Source organism: Homarus americanus, unplaced genomic scaffold (genome assembly GCF_018991925.1).
Source record: "Homarus americanus isolate GMGI-L3 unplaced genomic scaffold, GMGI_Hamer_2.0 scaffold45698, whole genome shotgun sequence".
NCBI classification, from domain to species: Eukaryota; Metazoa; Arthropoda; class Malacostraca; order Decapoda; family Nephropidae; genus Homarus; species Homarus americanus.
Genome location: NW_024735554.1, coordinates 16,034,753 through 16,052,553, shown reverse-complemented (window position 1 = coordinate 16,052,553; position 17,801 = coordinate 16,034,753). Strand labels below are relative to the sequence as shown.

The 17,801-nt window shown below is 42.0% G+C and overlaps 1 protein-coding gene across 1 annotated transcript in view; it reads left to right on the top strand.

Annotated features, from left to right (window-relative positions):
* The window catches only part of LOC121871542 (transcription cofactor vestigial-like protein 2), a gene marked incomplete in the record, with an annotated part of 118,592 nt that overhangs the window by 31,360 nt on the left and 69,431 nt on the right, over positions 1-17,801 (top strand). Inside the window, 2 exon segments of the mRNA XM_042373985.1 lie at positions 7,753-8,115; positions 9,346-9,484. Of these exon segments, the coding sequence (XP_042229919.1) occupies positions 7,753-8,115; positions 9,346-9,484 (502 nt within the window).

Here is a 17,801-nt window from a genome sequence, read left to right as displayed (position 1 = left end):
ATCACTACATATAACATCATCCATCATCACTACATATAAAACCATCCATCATCACTACATATAAAACCATCCATCATCACTACATATAATAACATCCATCATCACTACATATAACAACATCCATCATCACTACATATAACATTTTCCATCATCACTACATATAAAACCATCCATCATCACTACATACCATCATCATCACTACATATAACACATCCATCATCACTAACAATGATAACATCATCCATCATCACTGCATATCAAACCATCAATCATCATCACTACATATAACACATCCATCATCACTACATATAACATCATCCATCATCACTACATATAACACCACCCATCATCACTACATATAACATCATCATCCATCATCACTACATATAACACCATCCATCATCTTTACATATAACAACATCCATCATCGCTACATATAACACCACCCATCATCACTACATATAACAACATCCATCATCACTACATATAACATCATCCATCATCACTACATATAAAACCATCCATCATCACTACATATAAAACCATCCATCATCACTACATATAATAACATCCATCATCACTACATATAACAACATCCATCATCACTACATATAACATTTTCCATCATCACTACATATAAAACCATCCATCATCACTACATATAACACCATACATCATCACTACATATCATAACATCCATCATCACTACATATAACATCATCCATCATCACTGCATATCAAACCATCCCCTCATCACTACATATAACACCATCCATCATCACTACATATAACATCATCCATCATCACTACATATAACACCACCCATCATCACTACATATAACAACATCCATCTTCACTACATATAACATCATCCATCATCACTACAAATAACACCACCCATCATCATTACATATAACATCATCATCCATCATCACTACATATAACACCATCCATCATCACTATAGATCGGTAAAGTAGTTTCCGAGATTCTCGTGCGGACACACAAACACACAGACATACTTCTTTGTTTTATATATATAGAAGATATATATGTATTTCGTGTAATGACTAGTCAACTTGTGTAATGTAAAAAAAAATAATTTAATTTAACTTAGCAAGCCAATTGTATGCTATCTTTATCAAGCCTAGCCTACCATAGTTAGTCGTGGTCACGTTAGAATAGGTTAGGTTAGGTTAGGCTAGGTAGGTTTCATTAGGATACCTAACTTAACCTAACCAAAACTGATATTGCCTAACCTAACCAATCTAATGTTAGGTTTAAGTTAAGCTAGGTTAGGTTAGGTAAGGATAGGATAAAATAGGTTTGGATAGGTTAAAATTAGATTAAGTTAGTTTACATTACACAATATGACTAGTCATTTCACTTAATTTGTTTAATCTTTCTGTAGAGTTCATAAGTTATGCCTTCTGTTATCATTTTCAATCTCCTTGCATTTCTTGGCCTGTCTACAGTCTTTTGATTTATTTTTTTAAAGCTTTTAAGTATGTCTCACTTCGTTTGACCTTATTTCTTCGTCCAATATCTTTAAAATTTCACTTGTTATCCACTCACTTTTAGTCTCGTTCCTCCTATGCCTACGATTTTCCCAAGTCTCTAACATTACTCCTTTGTAATTATTAAATTGTTTTCCTGGTTCTTGCACATCAAAGTTACCATCTAGCAACAATGAAAAAAATAAAAAAATCGGTTTCCATTCCATATTCTATCCCTGTCCCTGTTTTGAGCTTCCCCAAATCCCATTTGATTTTGTCCATAGTTTTATTTTTAATATTTTGAAGTTTTAGTCTCACTAAGCTCTTTCCTGGGAGGTGATCTGACCACAATCTGCCCCTGGATAGGTCTTGTTTTGCTAACAAAAGACAATTAATATTTCTCCTCTCTCATTTCTATTACCCAACCCATGTGGCCTTACTTCTGGTGCTAACTCAACTGTTGCGTTAAAATCACCCATTATAATAAGACATTCATTAAACTTTACGATGTCTTTTACTTTCTTTAAATCTTCATAAAGTTTTAAGACTTCATCTTCACTATCACTCGTTGGTTCATAAACCTGTATTATTACCAAGTCCCGGGGTTTAGCGTTAAACTTGACTAACAAAACTCTATCTCACACTGCCCAATATCCCTTTACACAGCTGCTCAACTTCTGGTTTACAAGAACACCAACACCTCTCTCATGTTTTTTACCACCTGAATATATGAAGTAAAAATCTTCACCACTAAAGTTATTCGAACCTGTCCATCTTACTTCACTTAATAGCAGAATGTTCCTATATTGATTTTGTGTTTGTTCATTATTAATTTTTCCATAGTTGTGTTTAATGTCCAAGGCTTTGTTTTGCTCAGACAGTACTTGTTAGCTCTCGGTGGCACACTGCCCGCAAGCACGGGAGGCAACGTGGTTGGATCTTTAGGTGACTTTTTTTTTAATTGATTTGTAGGAATATTACCTACGCGGACCTTAAGCTAAAATGCTGGTCCACCCACTGCTGGGATAAAACACCAGCGTCTTTTTGATTAAATGCACATCTCCTAGTGTGGGGGGGGGGGATGCTTGGTAAGAAACTGTAGGGTTTCTTGAGAGTGGTTGGTGGTTAGCTTTCTGGCAACCTTCTCTGCTGTGATAGGGGTTTGTATGTTTCTCCTAGCTAATTGTGTTCCAGGGCACTCTATAAGGTAGTGCTTCAGTGTGTTTTCTGCTCCGCTGTCACAGGTCTTGCATATGCGCTGCTCTGCTGGTGTTGTTACAATTATTTCCCAAATGCATGGGTATCCCAGTCTCAGTCGGTGGAATTTGACTTCTTCCCTTCTTGTTATATTCTTCATGAGTGGTGGTCTCTCATAGTTCGTGACCAGATAGTACCACCTGGCCGATCGTGATACTGGTGTTAACCTTCTGTGTTTCTCTATTTTCCACTGGGCGGTTCGTGTTATTGTTGTCTTCTTTATCTGCTCCTGACTGGGCGGGATGTTCATCTCATTGTTTCACTGTTCTAACGCAGCCTTGGCAGCAGCATCAGCTCGTTCATTCCCTGGGATTCCGATATGACTGGGCACCCAGTTAATGATAACTTGCCGATCTTGTAGTTTTAAACCTTGCAGTAGTCCAATAACGGATGTTCTGAGATGAATGTTGTCTCTATGCTTTCTGCATTGTAGTGCTTCAATAGCACATCGCGAGTCAGTGTGTATTACAATGCCTTGTTGACTGTTTACGGAAGCGTGTCTTAGGGCTTCAAGTATGGCAGCTAGCTCAATTTGCAAAGTAGAGCATCCATCTGAAGTTTTCCAAAGGGACGTGTTACCTCCTTCTATAGTGAAGGCTGCTCCTGCCTTCGTACTGGTGGTCTCTACAGAACCGTCTGTGTAATACACTGAACTATTGTGAGGTGTTAGAGCCTTCATGTTTCTCTCTGCTATCTGTGGGAGCTCATGTGGGTTACAGTCAGCCTTTCTTGTCCCAGTTTGTAGAATGTTGAAAACTGCTGGCGGGGACCCCCACGGTGCTGGGGTGCCATAGTCTGGACTCATTGTATCAGATCCTTTGCTGAGGATTGTGTCTTTCAATTTCAGTCGATTTACAGCGTCAGCTGCGCACAATAGCCATGTTTTCTTGTTAAAGACATCTCTGTTAAGGTTCAGTGCTCGTAAGAGTCCATTCTTGATGTCACCCTCCCGAGCCCTGGTAATCAGTTTTGTTGCAAAGCACGCTGTTAATCGTTCCGCTCTGGTTTGGAGAGATGTGAGACCTGTCTCCATGTGTAAGTTTTCAATTTTTGTCCACATAGGTGCCTTGACAATGGCTCTCATAGCGTTATTCTGGGCAACTTCTAATTTCGCCCACTGCCCCTCAGACAGTGTGTTAAGAGCCGGTGTCGCATAGTCTGTTAATGATCGAATGGCGTGTATATATAGCGTTCTTAGGACTACATGTCCCGCACCCACCTTGGGTCCTGTCATGGCTCTCATCATGTTGACTCTCTTGCCTATTCGGTCTCTTAGATAGTTTATCTCAGTGTCAAATTTGAGGCGTTTGTCAATCCAGATGCCCAGGTATTTGTATACATTGACCCATTGTAGGGCAATACCTTGTATTTGAAGTTGTGTCACCGGCTCATTGTGTCCAAACCTCATGGCTTTCGATTTGGGGATTGATATCTTGAGCCCGAGCCTCATACATTCTTCACTGATGAGGTCTAGTGCTCTTTGGACTTTGCCGATTTGGTTTCTGCCTTTTACTATCAGTGCTAAGTCGTCAGCATAGCACAGCAGTCTGGTACCCTCCTGAAAGGGGAGCCGACACAAGTTTTCCATGAGGATGTTGAAGAGAGTTGGACTAAGAACTCCTCCTTGTGGTGTGCCATTTTCCAGTCTTTGCTGACCTGAGACTTGTCCTTGACAAGTAACTCTTGCTGTTCTGTTTTGGAGATAGTCAGCAATCCAAGCCAGTAGGTATCCTTTGACGCCTTTCCGGGCCAGAGTGGTTACAATGGCCTGTGCATTTGCCAGCTCAAATGCTTTCTCTAGATCAAGGAATACTACGATTGCCTTATTTTGACCAATCGATCCCAGGAGAGTGGCCAAACTGTGTGCAGTGCTGAGACCTTTGGTGAATCCAAAGATATTGTGGTGAAGTGGTCCAATTTTCCAGAGGAGTCGTGTAAGGACCATCCTTTCGGCGGTTTTGCCGATGCATGCTGTTAGTGATATTGGTCTGAAATTCGGGGGATCATTGGGTTTGGGAATAGGAACAATGTTTGCTCCTTTCCAAGCTGACGGGAGTTTGCCTGCTGACCATGATGCGTTTATAACTGTTATGAGAGCAAGTTCACCAGCAAGTCCTGCATTGCTGAGCAATGAATAGGTTATACCATCACTGCCAGGAGCGGTGTCTTTGCTTGTTTTCCTGGCCCTTCTGATTTCGTCTATAGTAAACAGACAGTCTGTAGTGTCAGCTTGTTCAATTGCATGTCTGACTACTACTTCTCTCTCCAGTTGTACTTGCTGTAGATGAAGTCTTATTTCAGGAGGTAGTTGAGCTGATGACGAGCGTTCTGCAAAGTGCTCTGCCAAGCGATTTGCTTCCTGTAGTGGCTGGGGGTGGGCTGGAGATCTGGGCAATTTTCCTGTTGCTATCCTGAGTTTTCTCCAGAGTTCACTCAGGCTGGTGTGTGCATTAAAGGTTGCGCACCACTCGAGCCATTTGTCTTCCCTAATTTTCTGAGTAATTTGACGAGCATGTTGAACAGCAGCTCTCAAGAGTTTCACTCCCTCAGGGGAAGGGTATTGTCGGAGATGTCTTCTGAATGTGTTGATTCTGTGATTCTGTTCTCTCACTTCGTCATTGTAGAACCAGTTGTCTTTGTGGTGTCTATTTGTAGGGTTTGTTTTTGGTATTGCTTCCTCTGCTGCTTGTTGTATGGCACCAGTAAGGTCCTGGTTTAGTTGGTCAATATCTTCTGCTGGTTCATAGTTCGAAAACCATTTTTGGAGTTCATCTCGATATAATTTCCAATTTGCTTTCTTGGTATTCCATCTGGGTGGCTGACGTGGGGGAGGAGGGAGTAGTTCCATTCTCAAAGTAGTTGTCGTTGCAAAGTGGTCACTGGTCAGTTCATCATCTATCTCCCACTGAGCTCCTGGAACGAGCTCAGTGGAGATGAATGTGAGGTCCAATGTTCTTCCCAGTATGTGTGTTGGTTCCCCAGTATTAATGAGCGTTATTTCTGGAACATCTGTCAGCAGTTCCACTAGGTGACGACCATCCAGGTTCATTCTTGTGGTCGAATTGATCAATGGATGGTGGGCATTGAAGTCCCCAGCAATGAGCACAAGTTCCTGTGTTGCTTGTGTCAGTAGTTCACCGTCTTCTAGTCGTTTGGTAGGCGGTTTATAGATATTGTATACTACAAGACTGTCGTTTGCCAGGTGTATCCGAACAGCTTGTGCCTCTACTCCATCTCCACAGTGAACTGGTTCTACTTCTGAACTGGGGATGGTCGCCCTGACGAGATTTAGGTGACGATGACCCAACAGGAACGCCCGAAAATCTGTTATTGTGTCTGTTCATGGTTGTTCAAGGGCGAGAGGTGAAGTTATTGAGAATGAATTTCCGAAACCTTTTCTCAACAGAAGACTAATTAACGGAGAGGAAAAGTTGGGAATGAACTATGGGGTGTAGAGGCCGCTCATGCCTCACTCAGGTAAAGAATCAGCCCATCAACTGTGAAGAATTGAATTTATGTGTTTAGCGCAAGCTAAAAATCATCGGGTTTGTAGTCTATTCACGCACAAAGATTTAAGATTCCTTGGATGTTCACGTACAAAAATGAAACATTCACAAGATAATCACGTACACTAGGTCAAGATCCAGGGATAAATTACGTACAGTGATATGTCCCGGAACACTCACTTATAAGTAAATGAGGTTCAACGAACTATTACATCGCCACCAGTATAAATTTCTACCAGCAGTATGAGTCTTCCTCAGACATCAACTCCCTATAAGGATGTTTCACAGTACAACATCCTCTCTTATCGTCTGTTAATGTTTGTAGAAATTAACTTTAGTTCGGTTCCCGAAGTAGTCTCACCCTAAAGTTCGTGAACTCTCCCAGCCAGCTATTGCTACACTGCCTGCTTCAGATGTTTGAAACTGTCTCAGTACCAACCAGAACATAAAACTGATACAAATGAATCTACAGATTCGAAGTAACAAACTCAGGTTCATACATCTGAAGCAGGCGGTGCAGCAATAGCTGGCTGGGAGAGTTAACGAACTTTAGGGTGAGACTATACAAGTGGGTGCCATAGGCCTGAGGACATGTTTGAGAGAGCGCGAACATAACCTCTTGAGCACACAGGGAGGCATTATAGTCGGCACTGTACTCGACTACTATCACTTCCCCAGCGGTAAAATTAGGAACCATTCATAGCTCGGTGGTGGACTCGGGTGCCACGAACGTGAGCCAGCGAATATCAGGTCAGGAAGCGAGAGTTGTTTCCACTTGAAGGAGGGACGAGTTAATTTTTCTTGACACCCTTCCTCGCTCATTCTACATATGAACACGTCAGAGCACCGCCGTGCACCCCAGACGAGCTACACCTCACCCACAGTAGTGGAGAAACTTGTTATATTAGGTAAATCCCTTTACCATTTAGTGGTAATGGAGCGAAACCTAAGAGTATTCCTTTATTATTGGACACAAGTACATTAGTATACCATCAAAAAGTATACCATTTTGAGTATACCAGTATGCTAGTATGTCAGTATGAGTATACCAGTATGCTAGTATACTAGTATGCTAGTATAATAGAATGTTAGTTTGCCAATATGAGTATATTAGTATGCTAGTATGCCAGCATGAGTATACCAGTATGCTAGTATACTAGTATACTAGTATGCTAATATGCCAGTATGAGTATACCAGTATGCTATAATAGAATAGTTTGCCAATATGAGTATATATATGCTAGTATGCCAGCATGAGTATACCAGTATGCTAGTATACTAGTATACCAATATGAGTATATTAGTATGCTAATATGCTAGTATACTAGTATGCTAGTATGCCAGTATGAGTATACCAGAATGCCAGTATACTATAGTATGCCAGTATGCCAGTATGCCAGGGTATACCAGTATGCCAGTATGCCAGTATGAGTATACCAGTATGCCAGTGTGCTAGTATGAGTATACCAGTATAACACGGGGTTGTCTCCCCCAGAAGTACCGACTACAGGACGCTGGTGCAGGAGGGTCGTCACAACCACCCACGCCGGACCTGCAGCAGCAGCAACAGCAGCAGCAGCAGTTCGCCGCAGCCGCTGCAGCCGCCTCTACTAGCACCTCTACAGCACCCCTGCCCAACCCGCAATCTGGTGCAGCAGCTGCAGCAGTAGCAGCAGCGGCAGCAGCAGCGTCAGCGCCACCAGCTCCTACTGCTGCCGCTGCTGTGTCTGCTGCCACTCACGCCGGGGTGTGTTCCTCACCAGTAGCCTCACAGCAGCAACAGGCGCAACAACAGCAGCAATCACAGCAACAGCAGCAACAGCAACCTGTGTCTCACTCTTCCAAGACTGATGAGAAGGTTAGTGTGTGTGTGTGTACAGCCACTGTGTAGCACAGGGAGTTACACCTTCTGACCCTTATTAGTCCATCTCTTTGATGTTCATTTACTCACCCCCCTCTCTCTCTCTCTCTCTCTCTCTCTCTCTCTCTCTCTCTCTCTCTCTCTCTCTTTCTTTTCTTCAGTCTTTCATACGTCAATATAATATTAAAAATTAAGGTTTATTGAGTGAATTATAACCATGGCATTAACTATAATATATTACATGTTAAATCTAATGTAGATTAAGTCATTATTGTGACTTTGACATAACTTTGAATTAAAGAATTGTTACAGTTTAGGAGAAAGTCGGTAGTTAAGATCATCACCATATCTTTCATTACCATTTGTCGTAATTAAACACAAGTAATATTTCTTGAGCACAGTGTAGCCAGGGTGAGTGTTGTGCTTGTCTACCATCAGTACACATGTTCTATACCCTCCAGCCCTTAGCCCCTCCCTCCCATTATACTCCCGAGTGGTATAGTCAGATTGTGCCCCCCCCTTCCCCAAGCAATATAAACAGGCTACATCTGTCTTCCATCCTCCCCTCCCCACCGTGCAGTATAGCCAGTCTCTTCACCCCTTCCCTCTATTTTATCCCCAAGTAATACAGAGGCGGCGGTCGATTGGATACAGCCCTCGACTCCTGTTCCAGGGGTCGATAATTCGATTCCCGGGCGCTTCCGGTTTACACACCTGTAAATTAACAACTTGGGGAAGTTAATGCAGTCGAGAGCAGCACCGGCCATGCTGCCTCCTTGTGTCGCGAAGGTTTACTATACATTGTACTGCATCCACACTGTCTCTAACGGGCAGCCTTGCTTATTGGACTCACTTTCTTTGGATATAGCCAGATAATTTGTCTCTACCCCCCCATTTGTTCATGACGACAAAGTTTAGCCAGACCATCTTTCTTTCTCCCTTCTATGAACTGAAATATCTCTACTCCCTCCCAACATCCCTCCCCCTTACAGCCTTCCCTCTCCCTCACAACTGCCCTCTTCCCTCACAACCGCTCTCCTCCTTCACAGCCCTCCTCCTCCCTCATAACCACTACATCTTTCACAGCCCTCCTCCTCCCTCACAGCCCTCCTCCTCCTCCTCCCTCACAGCCTCCTCCTCCTCCCTCACAGCCCTCCTCCCTCTCCCTCACATTTCACCGTCATGCAGTACACCCAGGAGTGAGCCTGACTGTAGTATCATCGCCAGGGGGAGCAGCAACACGCGGACGCCCACTACATCTCCGCCAACTGTGTAGTGTTGACGTACTTCAGCGGGGATCTGGCCACCGCTGTCGATGAGCACTTCTCCCGCGCCCTCACACAGTCCTTCACCAAGTCCAGCAAAGGTGAGTACATACCCAAGCCACAGTACGGGAATAGGAAGGGTATGACGGGCTTATTGGGGGTTAACTAATGAATACGGATCCAAGATGAGTACGGATTTGGTGAGAGTACAAGGAAAAGTACGAACCTACGGATAGTGTGGGCCCTTAGCGGGGGTCTGCAGCCATAGACAGAATATGAAAGAGACAGATAGAAATAATGATAATAACAGAGACAGAAAAAGAGAGGGGAGGAGGAAGAGAAAGAGTAAAGAATCGCAATACATCTCTATACAGCAAGAGAGAGGTGAATGATGCTGGTGGGGTGACTGACACAGGTGAGAGGAGGACCCCCACCACCCACATCCCCACCAATACCACCCCACCCCACCACCTCTACCCCTAACACAATGACAAACTCCACATACCACCATCACCACCTGCATCACCATCATCCTCTTCACTACCCCACCACCACTATCCTCACCACCACCTGCATCTCCACCACCCCCATCACCACCTGCACCACCAACATCCCCACCACCACCTATATCACTACCACCTATATTACCACCACCCCCACCACCATCCCCAAACACCACTACCATTACCACTATCCCAACCACCAACCACATCACCATTACCGCCACATGTATCCCCACCACCACCATCACCACTATCCCCTATCCATCCTCACCACCACCAGGTTGCATCATGGTACCATGATCGATTCCATTAAGTTAAACATGCCGTCGTCACAGGCACTATGCCGGGGGCATCGCGGAGGCAGGTCAGACCACTCCTAGATTAGTTGTGGAAGGTCCCGAACCGGTCAGACTTTTCCCAGACCATTGAAGGCCACTTTCAGACCAGATAAATCTCAGGGCAGGTCAGAACATTCCCAGAGAACAGTTTCTAGACGGGACCAAACTATACATAATACAGGTATGTAAATATTGGTAATCATTAAGGTGAATCGAACAAGGATAATCAACAACGAGTTTATATCAGACCAGAGCACTTTCTTGAGTGGGCGAAACCAGTTGACTCCCAGGCCAGACCAAACTACACCTAGATCAAACCAGAGGAAGGAAAATGGTCCTTAGGGCATTATTAACACTATCTAGCAGGAACAAGACAAATTTCTCCCACTACCTAATAAATGCAGGTGCCTAGTTGGAGAGGTATACCTATCAGAAACAGTGTCCATCAGGCACAGTACCTAGGAGAAGCAGTACCTAGCTTAATCAATACTTAGCATAATCAATACCAAGCAGAAGCAATACCTAGGAAAAGTGGTACTTAGCAGACCCATGACAACAACAAGGGGTCCCCCGTGGCGCAGGAGGGGGGTGGGAGGGAAGGGTCAGGTTCCCACAGAGCCGCCTCTCATAACATGGGATTACCTGGAGTCACCTGATGGCTTCATTAGATTACCAACCTGACGCTGGTGATGGCTCCTCTATGACGACCCGACCCCATCCTGGAGAGAGAGAGAGAGAGAGAGATTTTTGTGTGTTTGTCTTTCTCTTTCATTACAATTTTCTCATTTCAGATCTTAACATTACATTACCATTATATATTCTTTCATTTATTTACCCTAACTCTCCTTTTCATCTTAATAGTATCTAAAATCTCTCTCTCTCTCTCTCTCTCTCTCTCTCTCTCTCTCTCTCTCTCTCTCTCTCTCTCTCTCTCTCAAAAACGACTCCCCATATAGCCCCTCTCTCACTATCTTCCGCCTGGACGCGCACCTCGTAATGTTCTCCCACAACAATAGGGATTACAATCTCCCTCCCTAAATGGGATTTACCGAAGGGGATTTACCGAGCGAGGGAGTTTATAATCTAGTGTTGATGACATTGGCACTACCTGTGATTATTGCTGCCACGTGTCGGTAAATGATCTCTAAGGGAGGGAGGGAGGGAGAGAAAAAGAGGGTGGGAAAGAGGAAGGGTGTGTGAGAAGGTAGGAGGGACAGATAAAGGTTTTGTAGGAGAGAGGGAATAGGGGGTGGGTTTGGAAGGGGAGGTATGGAAGGAGGGTGAGGAGGAGGGTTGGTTTGGAGGGTGGGAGGGAGGGTAGGAGGGACAGATCGAGGTTGCGTAGGAAGGAGAGAAGGAGGGAGGGTAGGAAGGAGTGAGGATGGGGGTTTGAAATGATGGAATATATGGTGGATGGGAAGAAGGTGGAGGTGGAAATGAGAAAGTAAGAGAAAGGGAGAGAAGAAATAATTGAGATAAGGGAGAGAAGCAAGTGGAAATAAATGGTAGACAGGGAGAAGAGAAGAAGATTAGAAGAATAAGAAAGAAGGTGAATAATAAATAGATAAAAAGAAAATAATGGACAGGTGAAATATTTATGGTAGAGTGAAAGTGGAGAGAGAGAGAGAGAGAGAGAGAGAGAGAGAGAGAGAGAGAGAGAGAGAGCAGAAAACAAGAGAGAGAGAAACAGAGAGAGAGAGAGAGAGAGAGAGAGAGAGAGAGAGAAAACCAGGAAAGTTTGAGAGAGGAAACAACAATAGTAAAGAATTGAAGAAAAAATGAAAAGGGGAAACAATTGATAGAAGGGGAAGATGGAAAGGGAAGAGAAGGATGGAATGTGAGAGAGGGGAGGTGCTGGGGGTCGAGGAAATGAATAAAAAGAAAAAGGGAGTATTGTGGGACAGAAGAGAAGGGAGGGAGAGGGTAGGACTCCACGAATGACCAGAGAACAGAGAAAGAACAAAATATATGAAGAGGATTTAAATCCGGTTTTGCTTATGTGTTTGTGATTATTGTATTATTTTTTTACCAACTTTTCTTTCATTTTCTTTTCTTTTTACTTTTTTATCGTTTTTTTTTCTTCATATCATTTTGTAATTGTCGTATTTCCTTAGATTCTTCTCCTTCTAATTTTTTTTGTTTCTTGTTCTTCTTGTTTTTGTTCTTGTTTTTTCTTGTTCTTCTTGCTGTTACTGGTCTTGTTTTACTTGTTCTTGTTCTTTTTGTTCTTTTTGTTCTTCGGGTTCTTCTTGGTCTTCTTGTTCTTGGTGTTGCTCTTCTTGTTCGGGTTCTTCTTGGTTACGTGAACACTGTGATTAGTATGTGTATTGTTCTTATTCCTGTTCTTATGCTCATTCGCTTTGTCTTTTATTTAATCTTTTTTCCTTCCCTTGTCCGAGTCTTCTTCATTTTCTCATTCTTATTCTCATGATATCTCTCTTTGGAATTTTTTTTTGTTTCCTTTATGTCATCTACTTATTCATATTCTTCTTTGAATTGGTTATTTTTATTTTCGTTGTTGATATTTTTATTATAATTATAATAATAATAATAATTATTATTTATATTTAAATTATTATTATTATTATTATTATTATTATTATTCCACTGTTATAACCTAGCCTGTTTTCTGAATGGTTTTGTATTATATATATATATATATATATATATATATATATATATATATATATATATATATATATATATATATATATATATATATATATATATATATATATATATATAGACTAAAACAATGACGTATTAAGTTCAAGGTATTTTTTTTTATAATCGATGTATCTGTTACGTTATTCGTTTAATTGTTTTTCTGTGGCACCTGTAAGGTAGACCGGCTGGGTCTGGCCGAGTGGGTCCGGTCCACCACAGATTTACTGCCATAAGGTCGGCCATATTATTGTCCCGCCAGATCGGAATCTATTCTTTCGTTTTCAACTGCACAGTCGAAGGATCTGATACCATGACCTCTCTCACGCCCGCCGTTTTTGTTTGTTTATAGCGGCAATAATTGTGTGTATCTTGTATCTATAGTTCATGGAATTCAACACTATAGGGGTGTGAGAGGTGTGCGGTGACTTTAGGCTGAACAATGATATTTGGAAACAGATGAATGTAGCAATAAGAGAGAGACGGGTACGTGTTGGCCGCGGGGCCCGGAGGTAGATAAGGCCGGCTTTACTGCCTTATAATTTGGAAACGTAGCATTTATGGGCGTGCTTCTGATAGTTTATGTAAGCCTAAATCTTGTTCGCGAACAGGGTGGCATCGCGTGTTCAGTCACTGCGGCTCCGAGCTTTTATGGTCCCCGTCTTGGGCCTGTTTTTGTCCTGTAAACGATGTCTTATTTTATTCTAATGTGTTTATTATACTAAATAAAAAAGGAAAACTGGAGGCGGTGGCCAGGTTGTGGTGTATCTATCGAGGCTGTAGCGGCGACCGAAACCTAAAGTGAAAACAAAATATAAACTTTTCTTGGGGCTGACAACCTCGCGCCTCCATTTGGTGGTGGTCTGAGGCTCATTCACTGAACCGGATGATGGTGTGTGAGGTGGAGGAGGAGGGAGACGGTGCTAGGCCAGGGAGAGGATGAGGAGGAGGAGGGAGTGTGATGGTGAGGCGTTAAGCTATGGAGAGAAGAAGGTGAAGGAAGGCGAGGGTGAGATGCTAGGCTAGGGAGAGGAGGAAGAGGGAGAAAGGGGGATACTTGGGTGAGGAAAAGGGAGGGAGAAAGTCCTGGATGAGGAAAAGAGAGGGAGTTAGATATTAGGGTTGGAAAAGGAGAAGGAAGAGTAAAGGGAGATATACCTGGGAGAGGGAGAAGGGAAGGGAAAGACCGGAGAGAAAAGGAAGAAGAGGGGAGAGATTTTTAGTCGGGAGTAGGGAGAGGGAGTGGTCAGGGCCGCATCAAAACAATCTAGGGCCCCCGGCACTTTATCGAGAGGGGCCCCCCCTTATCCCATCCCCCGTTTTTTTTTCAAGAAAAAGACGAAAATTTCAAATAAAGGTAGTTTATTTAATGATTTTTTTTGTGAAATAAACTTGTAAAATAATAAACTATAAGGCCATTTCAAGTGTTTTCTCTGTAAGTTTTAAGTTGCATACCAGCAGTCGTACTCAGATTACTCGGAAACCAAAATTTATCTTTCAATAAAATAAAATCTGACAATATAGTAGTAATCACAATGTCTGATTTTAATTCATTTATTGGAAGAAACAACTGTATCTAGATGAAGTACTTTATAGATGTATTTAACTAAATGTTAGCCTTTTGAGCTTTCATAGCAGCAAATTGGGAAACCACATCTTTAAAGTCAATCACACGTGTTAAATCGCTTTCAATGGACATGATGGCAAGGCAGTTCAGCTTATCTTGGCTCACTGTAGCACGCCTTTCACTTTTCACCAGTTTAATTTTTGAGAAGCTACGTTCTGCTTCACACACTGTGACATGCAATGACAGAAATATTCTCAAAGCTATCCTGGCATTTGGAAAAGTTGCTTCCAAATTCTGATGATTTATGAACTTGAGCATCGACAGTGGTGAATCCATTTTCTCTTTCAAACTGATCATAAAAATTTTCAAATTCATCAGCACAATCAGAATCAAAATCGTCTCTGTATTTTAATGTGAGATGGCAAACGCTCTGAGAAACATTTTAGAAATGCAAAATCATCTGCTAATCCTCTATAAGCTTCTTTACGTTGTGCAAGACAAGTCCGCAGTTTATCTATGATTAGAGTGAAAGTTTGCACTCTGAACATCTCACCTGGGGATACTGTGAATTCTTCACCTGGTGATTTACTTTCATCAAAATATCTCTTTCGTTTTCTCTGACGTTTTTCTTCATATTGATAATGTTGGTTTGTGCATGGCATAGTGTTTTTGCATCATCTTCAATCTCGTCAAATTTTTCACGCAGTTTCTCAGTGAACTCCTCTAAAGACTCAAGCAGAGTTAGGCTCACTTTATCGAACCAAATAAGTATTCTATTCCACAATTTTGCCATGAAACCTAGGCCAGCAATTAATCCATTTGCCACAGTCTTTCAGGATTTCATATAGGCTTTTATAGTTCAGGCACTATGCTTTTGTAGCCTCAACATGGCAAGATCATCACGTAGTTGACAAGCGTTTTAAAGTTAAAATCTTGTTGTTTTCATTTGGAGTGAAACCCTTTGTCAAGATAGCCCAACGATGTGTTGATCCTGAGCACAACAACTAACACTATGTACTCCTACCATGTTCAGTGAATGGGCAGCACGTCGTACATATCAATGAGATTATGTACCATCATATTTCCCAGACATATGGCAGCATTATCGTACGATTGTCCACGACAATTTTGAACATCTATGTTCAATTCATTCAATGTGTCCAGGACCTTATCACACATATTTTCTCCTGTGTAACTACTGATGGGAAGGTAAAGTAAAAAACGATCCACTGCTTCACCAGACGAAGAAACATACCGAATAGTGAATGCAAGTTGGTCAGTTCTTGAGGTATCGGGTGTAGAATCTAAACATAAGGAGTAGTATTTTGCACTCTGAATCTCTTTGCAAACAGTTGACAAAACCTTTTTTCCCATTAACAAAATGAGTTCATCACAAATGGTGGAGCTCAAGTAACTTGGATTTCCTTTGCTTTTATTTCCAAACCGTGAAATGTGTTCAGCCGGAAATGGATCAAACTTGCATATTAGTACAAGAATACCTAGGAAGTTACCATAATGGGGTGATCCTATGACTTGATCAGATCCTCTGAACGCTAATCCACGCTCACTCAAAAACTTTATTACTTTTACCAAACGCAAAAGTATTGAATGCCAATATTTCCTCTCATTTTCAATTTGATGACGGAGTCCGCTGGCCAATACAATTAACGATTTTTGATCGCTGTACAAAGGCTAGAGTTGTTTTTCTGGGATCCACTGAACATTCGTGTTCCCCAAGAGCTCTGCTGGTGTGTGCCCAGTCATTGAAACCATGCACAAATGGTGAACTTGTAGATGTACTGGAGAAGAGCAAACATGTGAAACAGCAGAGTTTTCCTTGTGATTTAGAGAAGAATAACCATTCTCTCTTTACTGATTCGCCATTACTCAAAGTTCTGAAGATTGCAGATTTAGGGAGGAAACGGCGTTTCTGATGCTCACCTGAATCATACGTTCTTAATGTTCCTTTAAACTCAGAGTCATGATGCTGACAGGTATCTGGCCCAGCCTTTGACCAGTAAATTTGAAGTTCCTGTGATATTGGTCTTCTCCATTTCCCAGGACCAGTTTCAATGTACTGAATATCATGCCGTTTAATTTCATCACTTTTCTATAATTGATCAGTTGTATGTGTAGCAGACGAGGTACTACAGCCAGGTAAGTCATCTTCCTTTAGTTGGTCAGTTGTAGGTGTAACATCGGCAGACGAGGTACTACAGTGTGGCAAGTCTCCTTTTCTCATTTTGGTTTATATGTTCAAAAAATCAAGTAAATTTTCTTATTTTTTTAAGTTCAGCAGAATACTGTTGTTGTTTTTGTTTTCTGGCATTGCACTTAGCAGCTCCACTTAAACCTTTGTCACTCATTATTTTAATAACTGAAACTGAAAGCCTGAAATGCAGAAAATAATATGATAAATAACAAATTCACAAATTTCATGCATTGGTAAACTGGTAGATATTTGCAGTTCACCAAATTCACGTTATACCTTAACTCTAAAGCATAGAATCATAATCACCCAATGCCCAGTAACCTTAGTAAAGACATAAAATCCAATGATAAATATGAATCAATGAGTGCCACGCCGAGCAGCTCTCACATACCACACCCAAGCAGATACGTGGTGATCGAACGTGATCACAACGAGACTGAACGAGTGACTGTTGACGCGGCGTATTTATGCTCCGGGGTGCGGGTGGTGAGGGGTGTGTGCACTAGCATTCATATTTAGACGAAAAGATAGTGCAAACTGAGGAATACCAGCATATATATTTATTAGTACTATTACTAATATAAATAGTATAAAGTGTCCTTATACAATACAGTACTGCAAACATTTATTATTTATGCTGCAAGGTAATGGGCTGCAAATTTTACTTTATTATTATTATTATTATTATTATTATTATTATTATTATTATTATTATTATTATTATTATTATAATAACAAATATTTGCAAGCTCAAGGGCCCCCCTGGACCCAGGGCCCCTGGACCCAGGGCCCCCGGCCCGGGCTCCTCGGGCACCGTTGTTAATGCGGCCATGAGTGGGATGGCTGGGAGAGGAGAAGGGAGAGGTGGAACGCTGGTGAGAGAAGAAAGGCATGATACCAAAGAGACAGACAGACAGACAGACAGACAGATAGACAGACAGACTGAAAAAGAGTAGCAGCGTCCGTCCCAGAGGCAGTACAGGATGTTGCAAGACTATAAATGCAATGTTGATGTTGACGTCGTCCACCAGGTACCAGCATTAATACTCACTCACTTAGAGAGGTCAGCCAGTCATTCATGAGCCCTGGGAGCAGCAGAGAGAGAGAGAGAGAGACTTTTAAATTGTCTCTTGA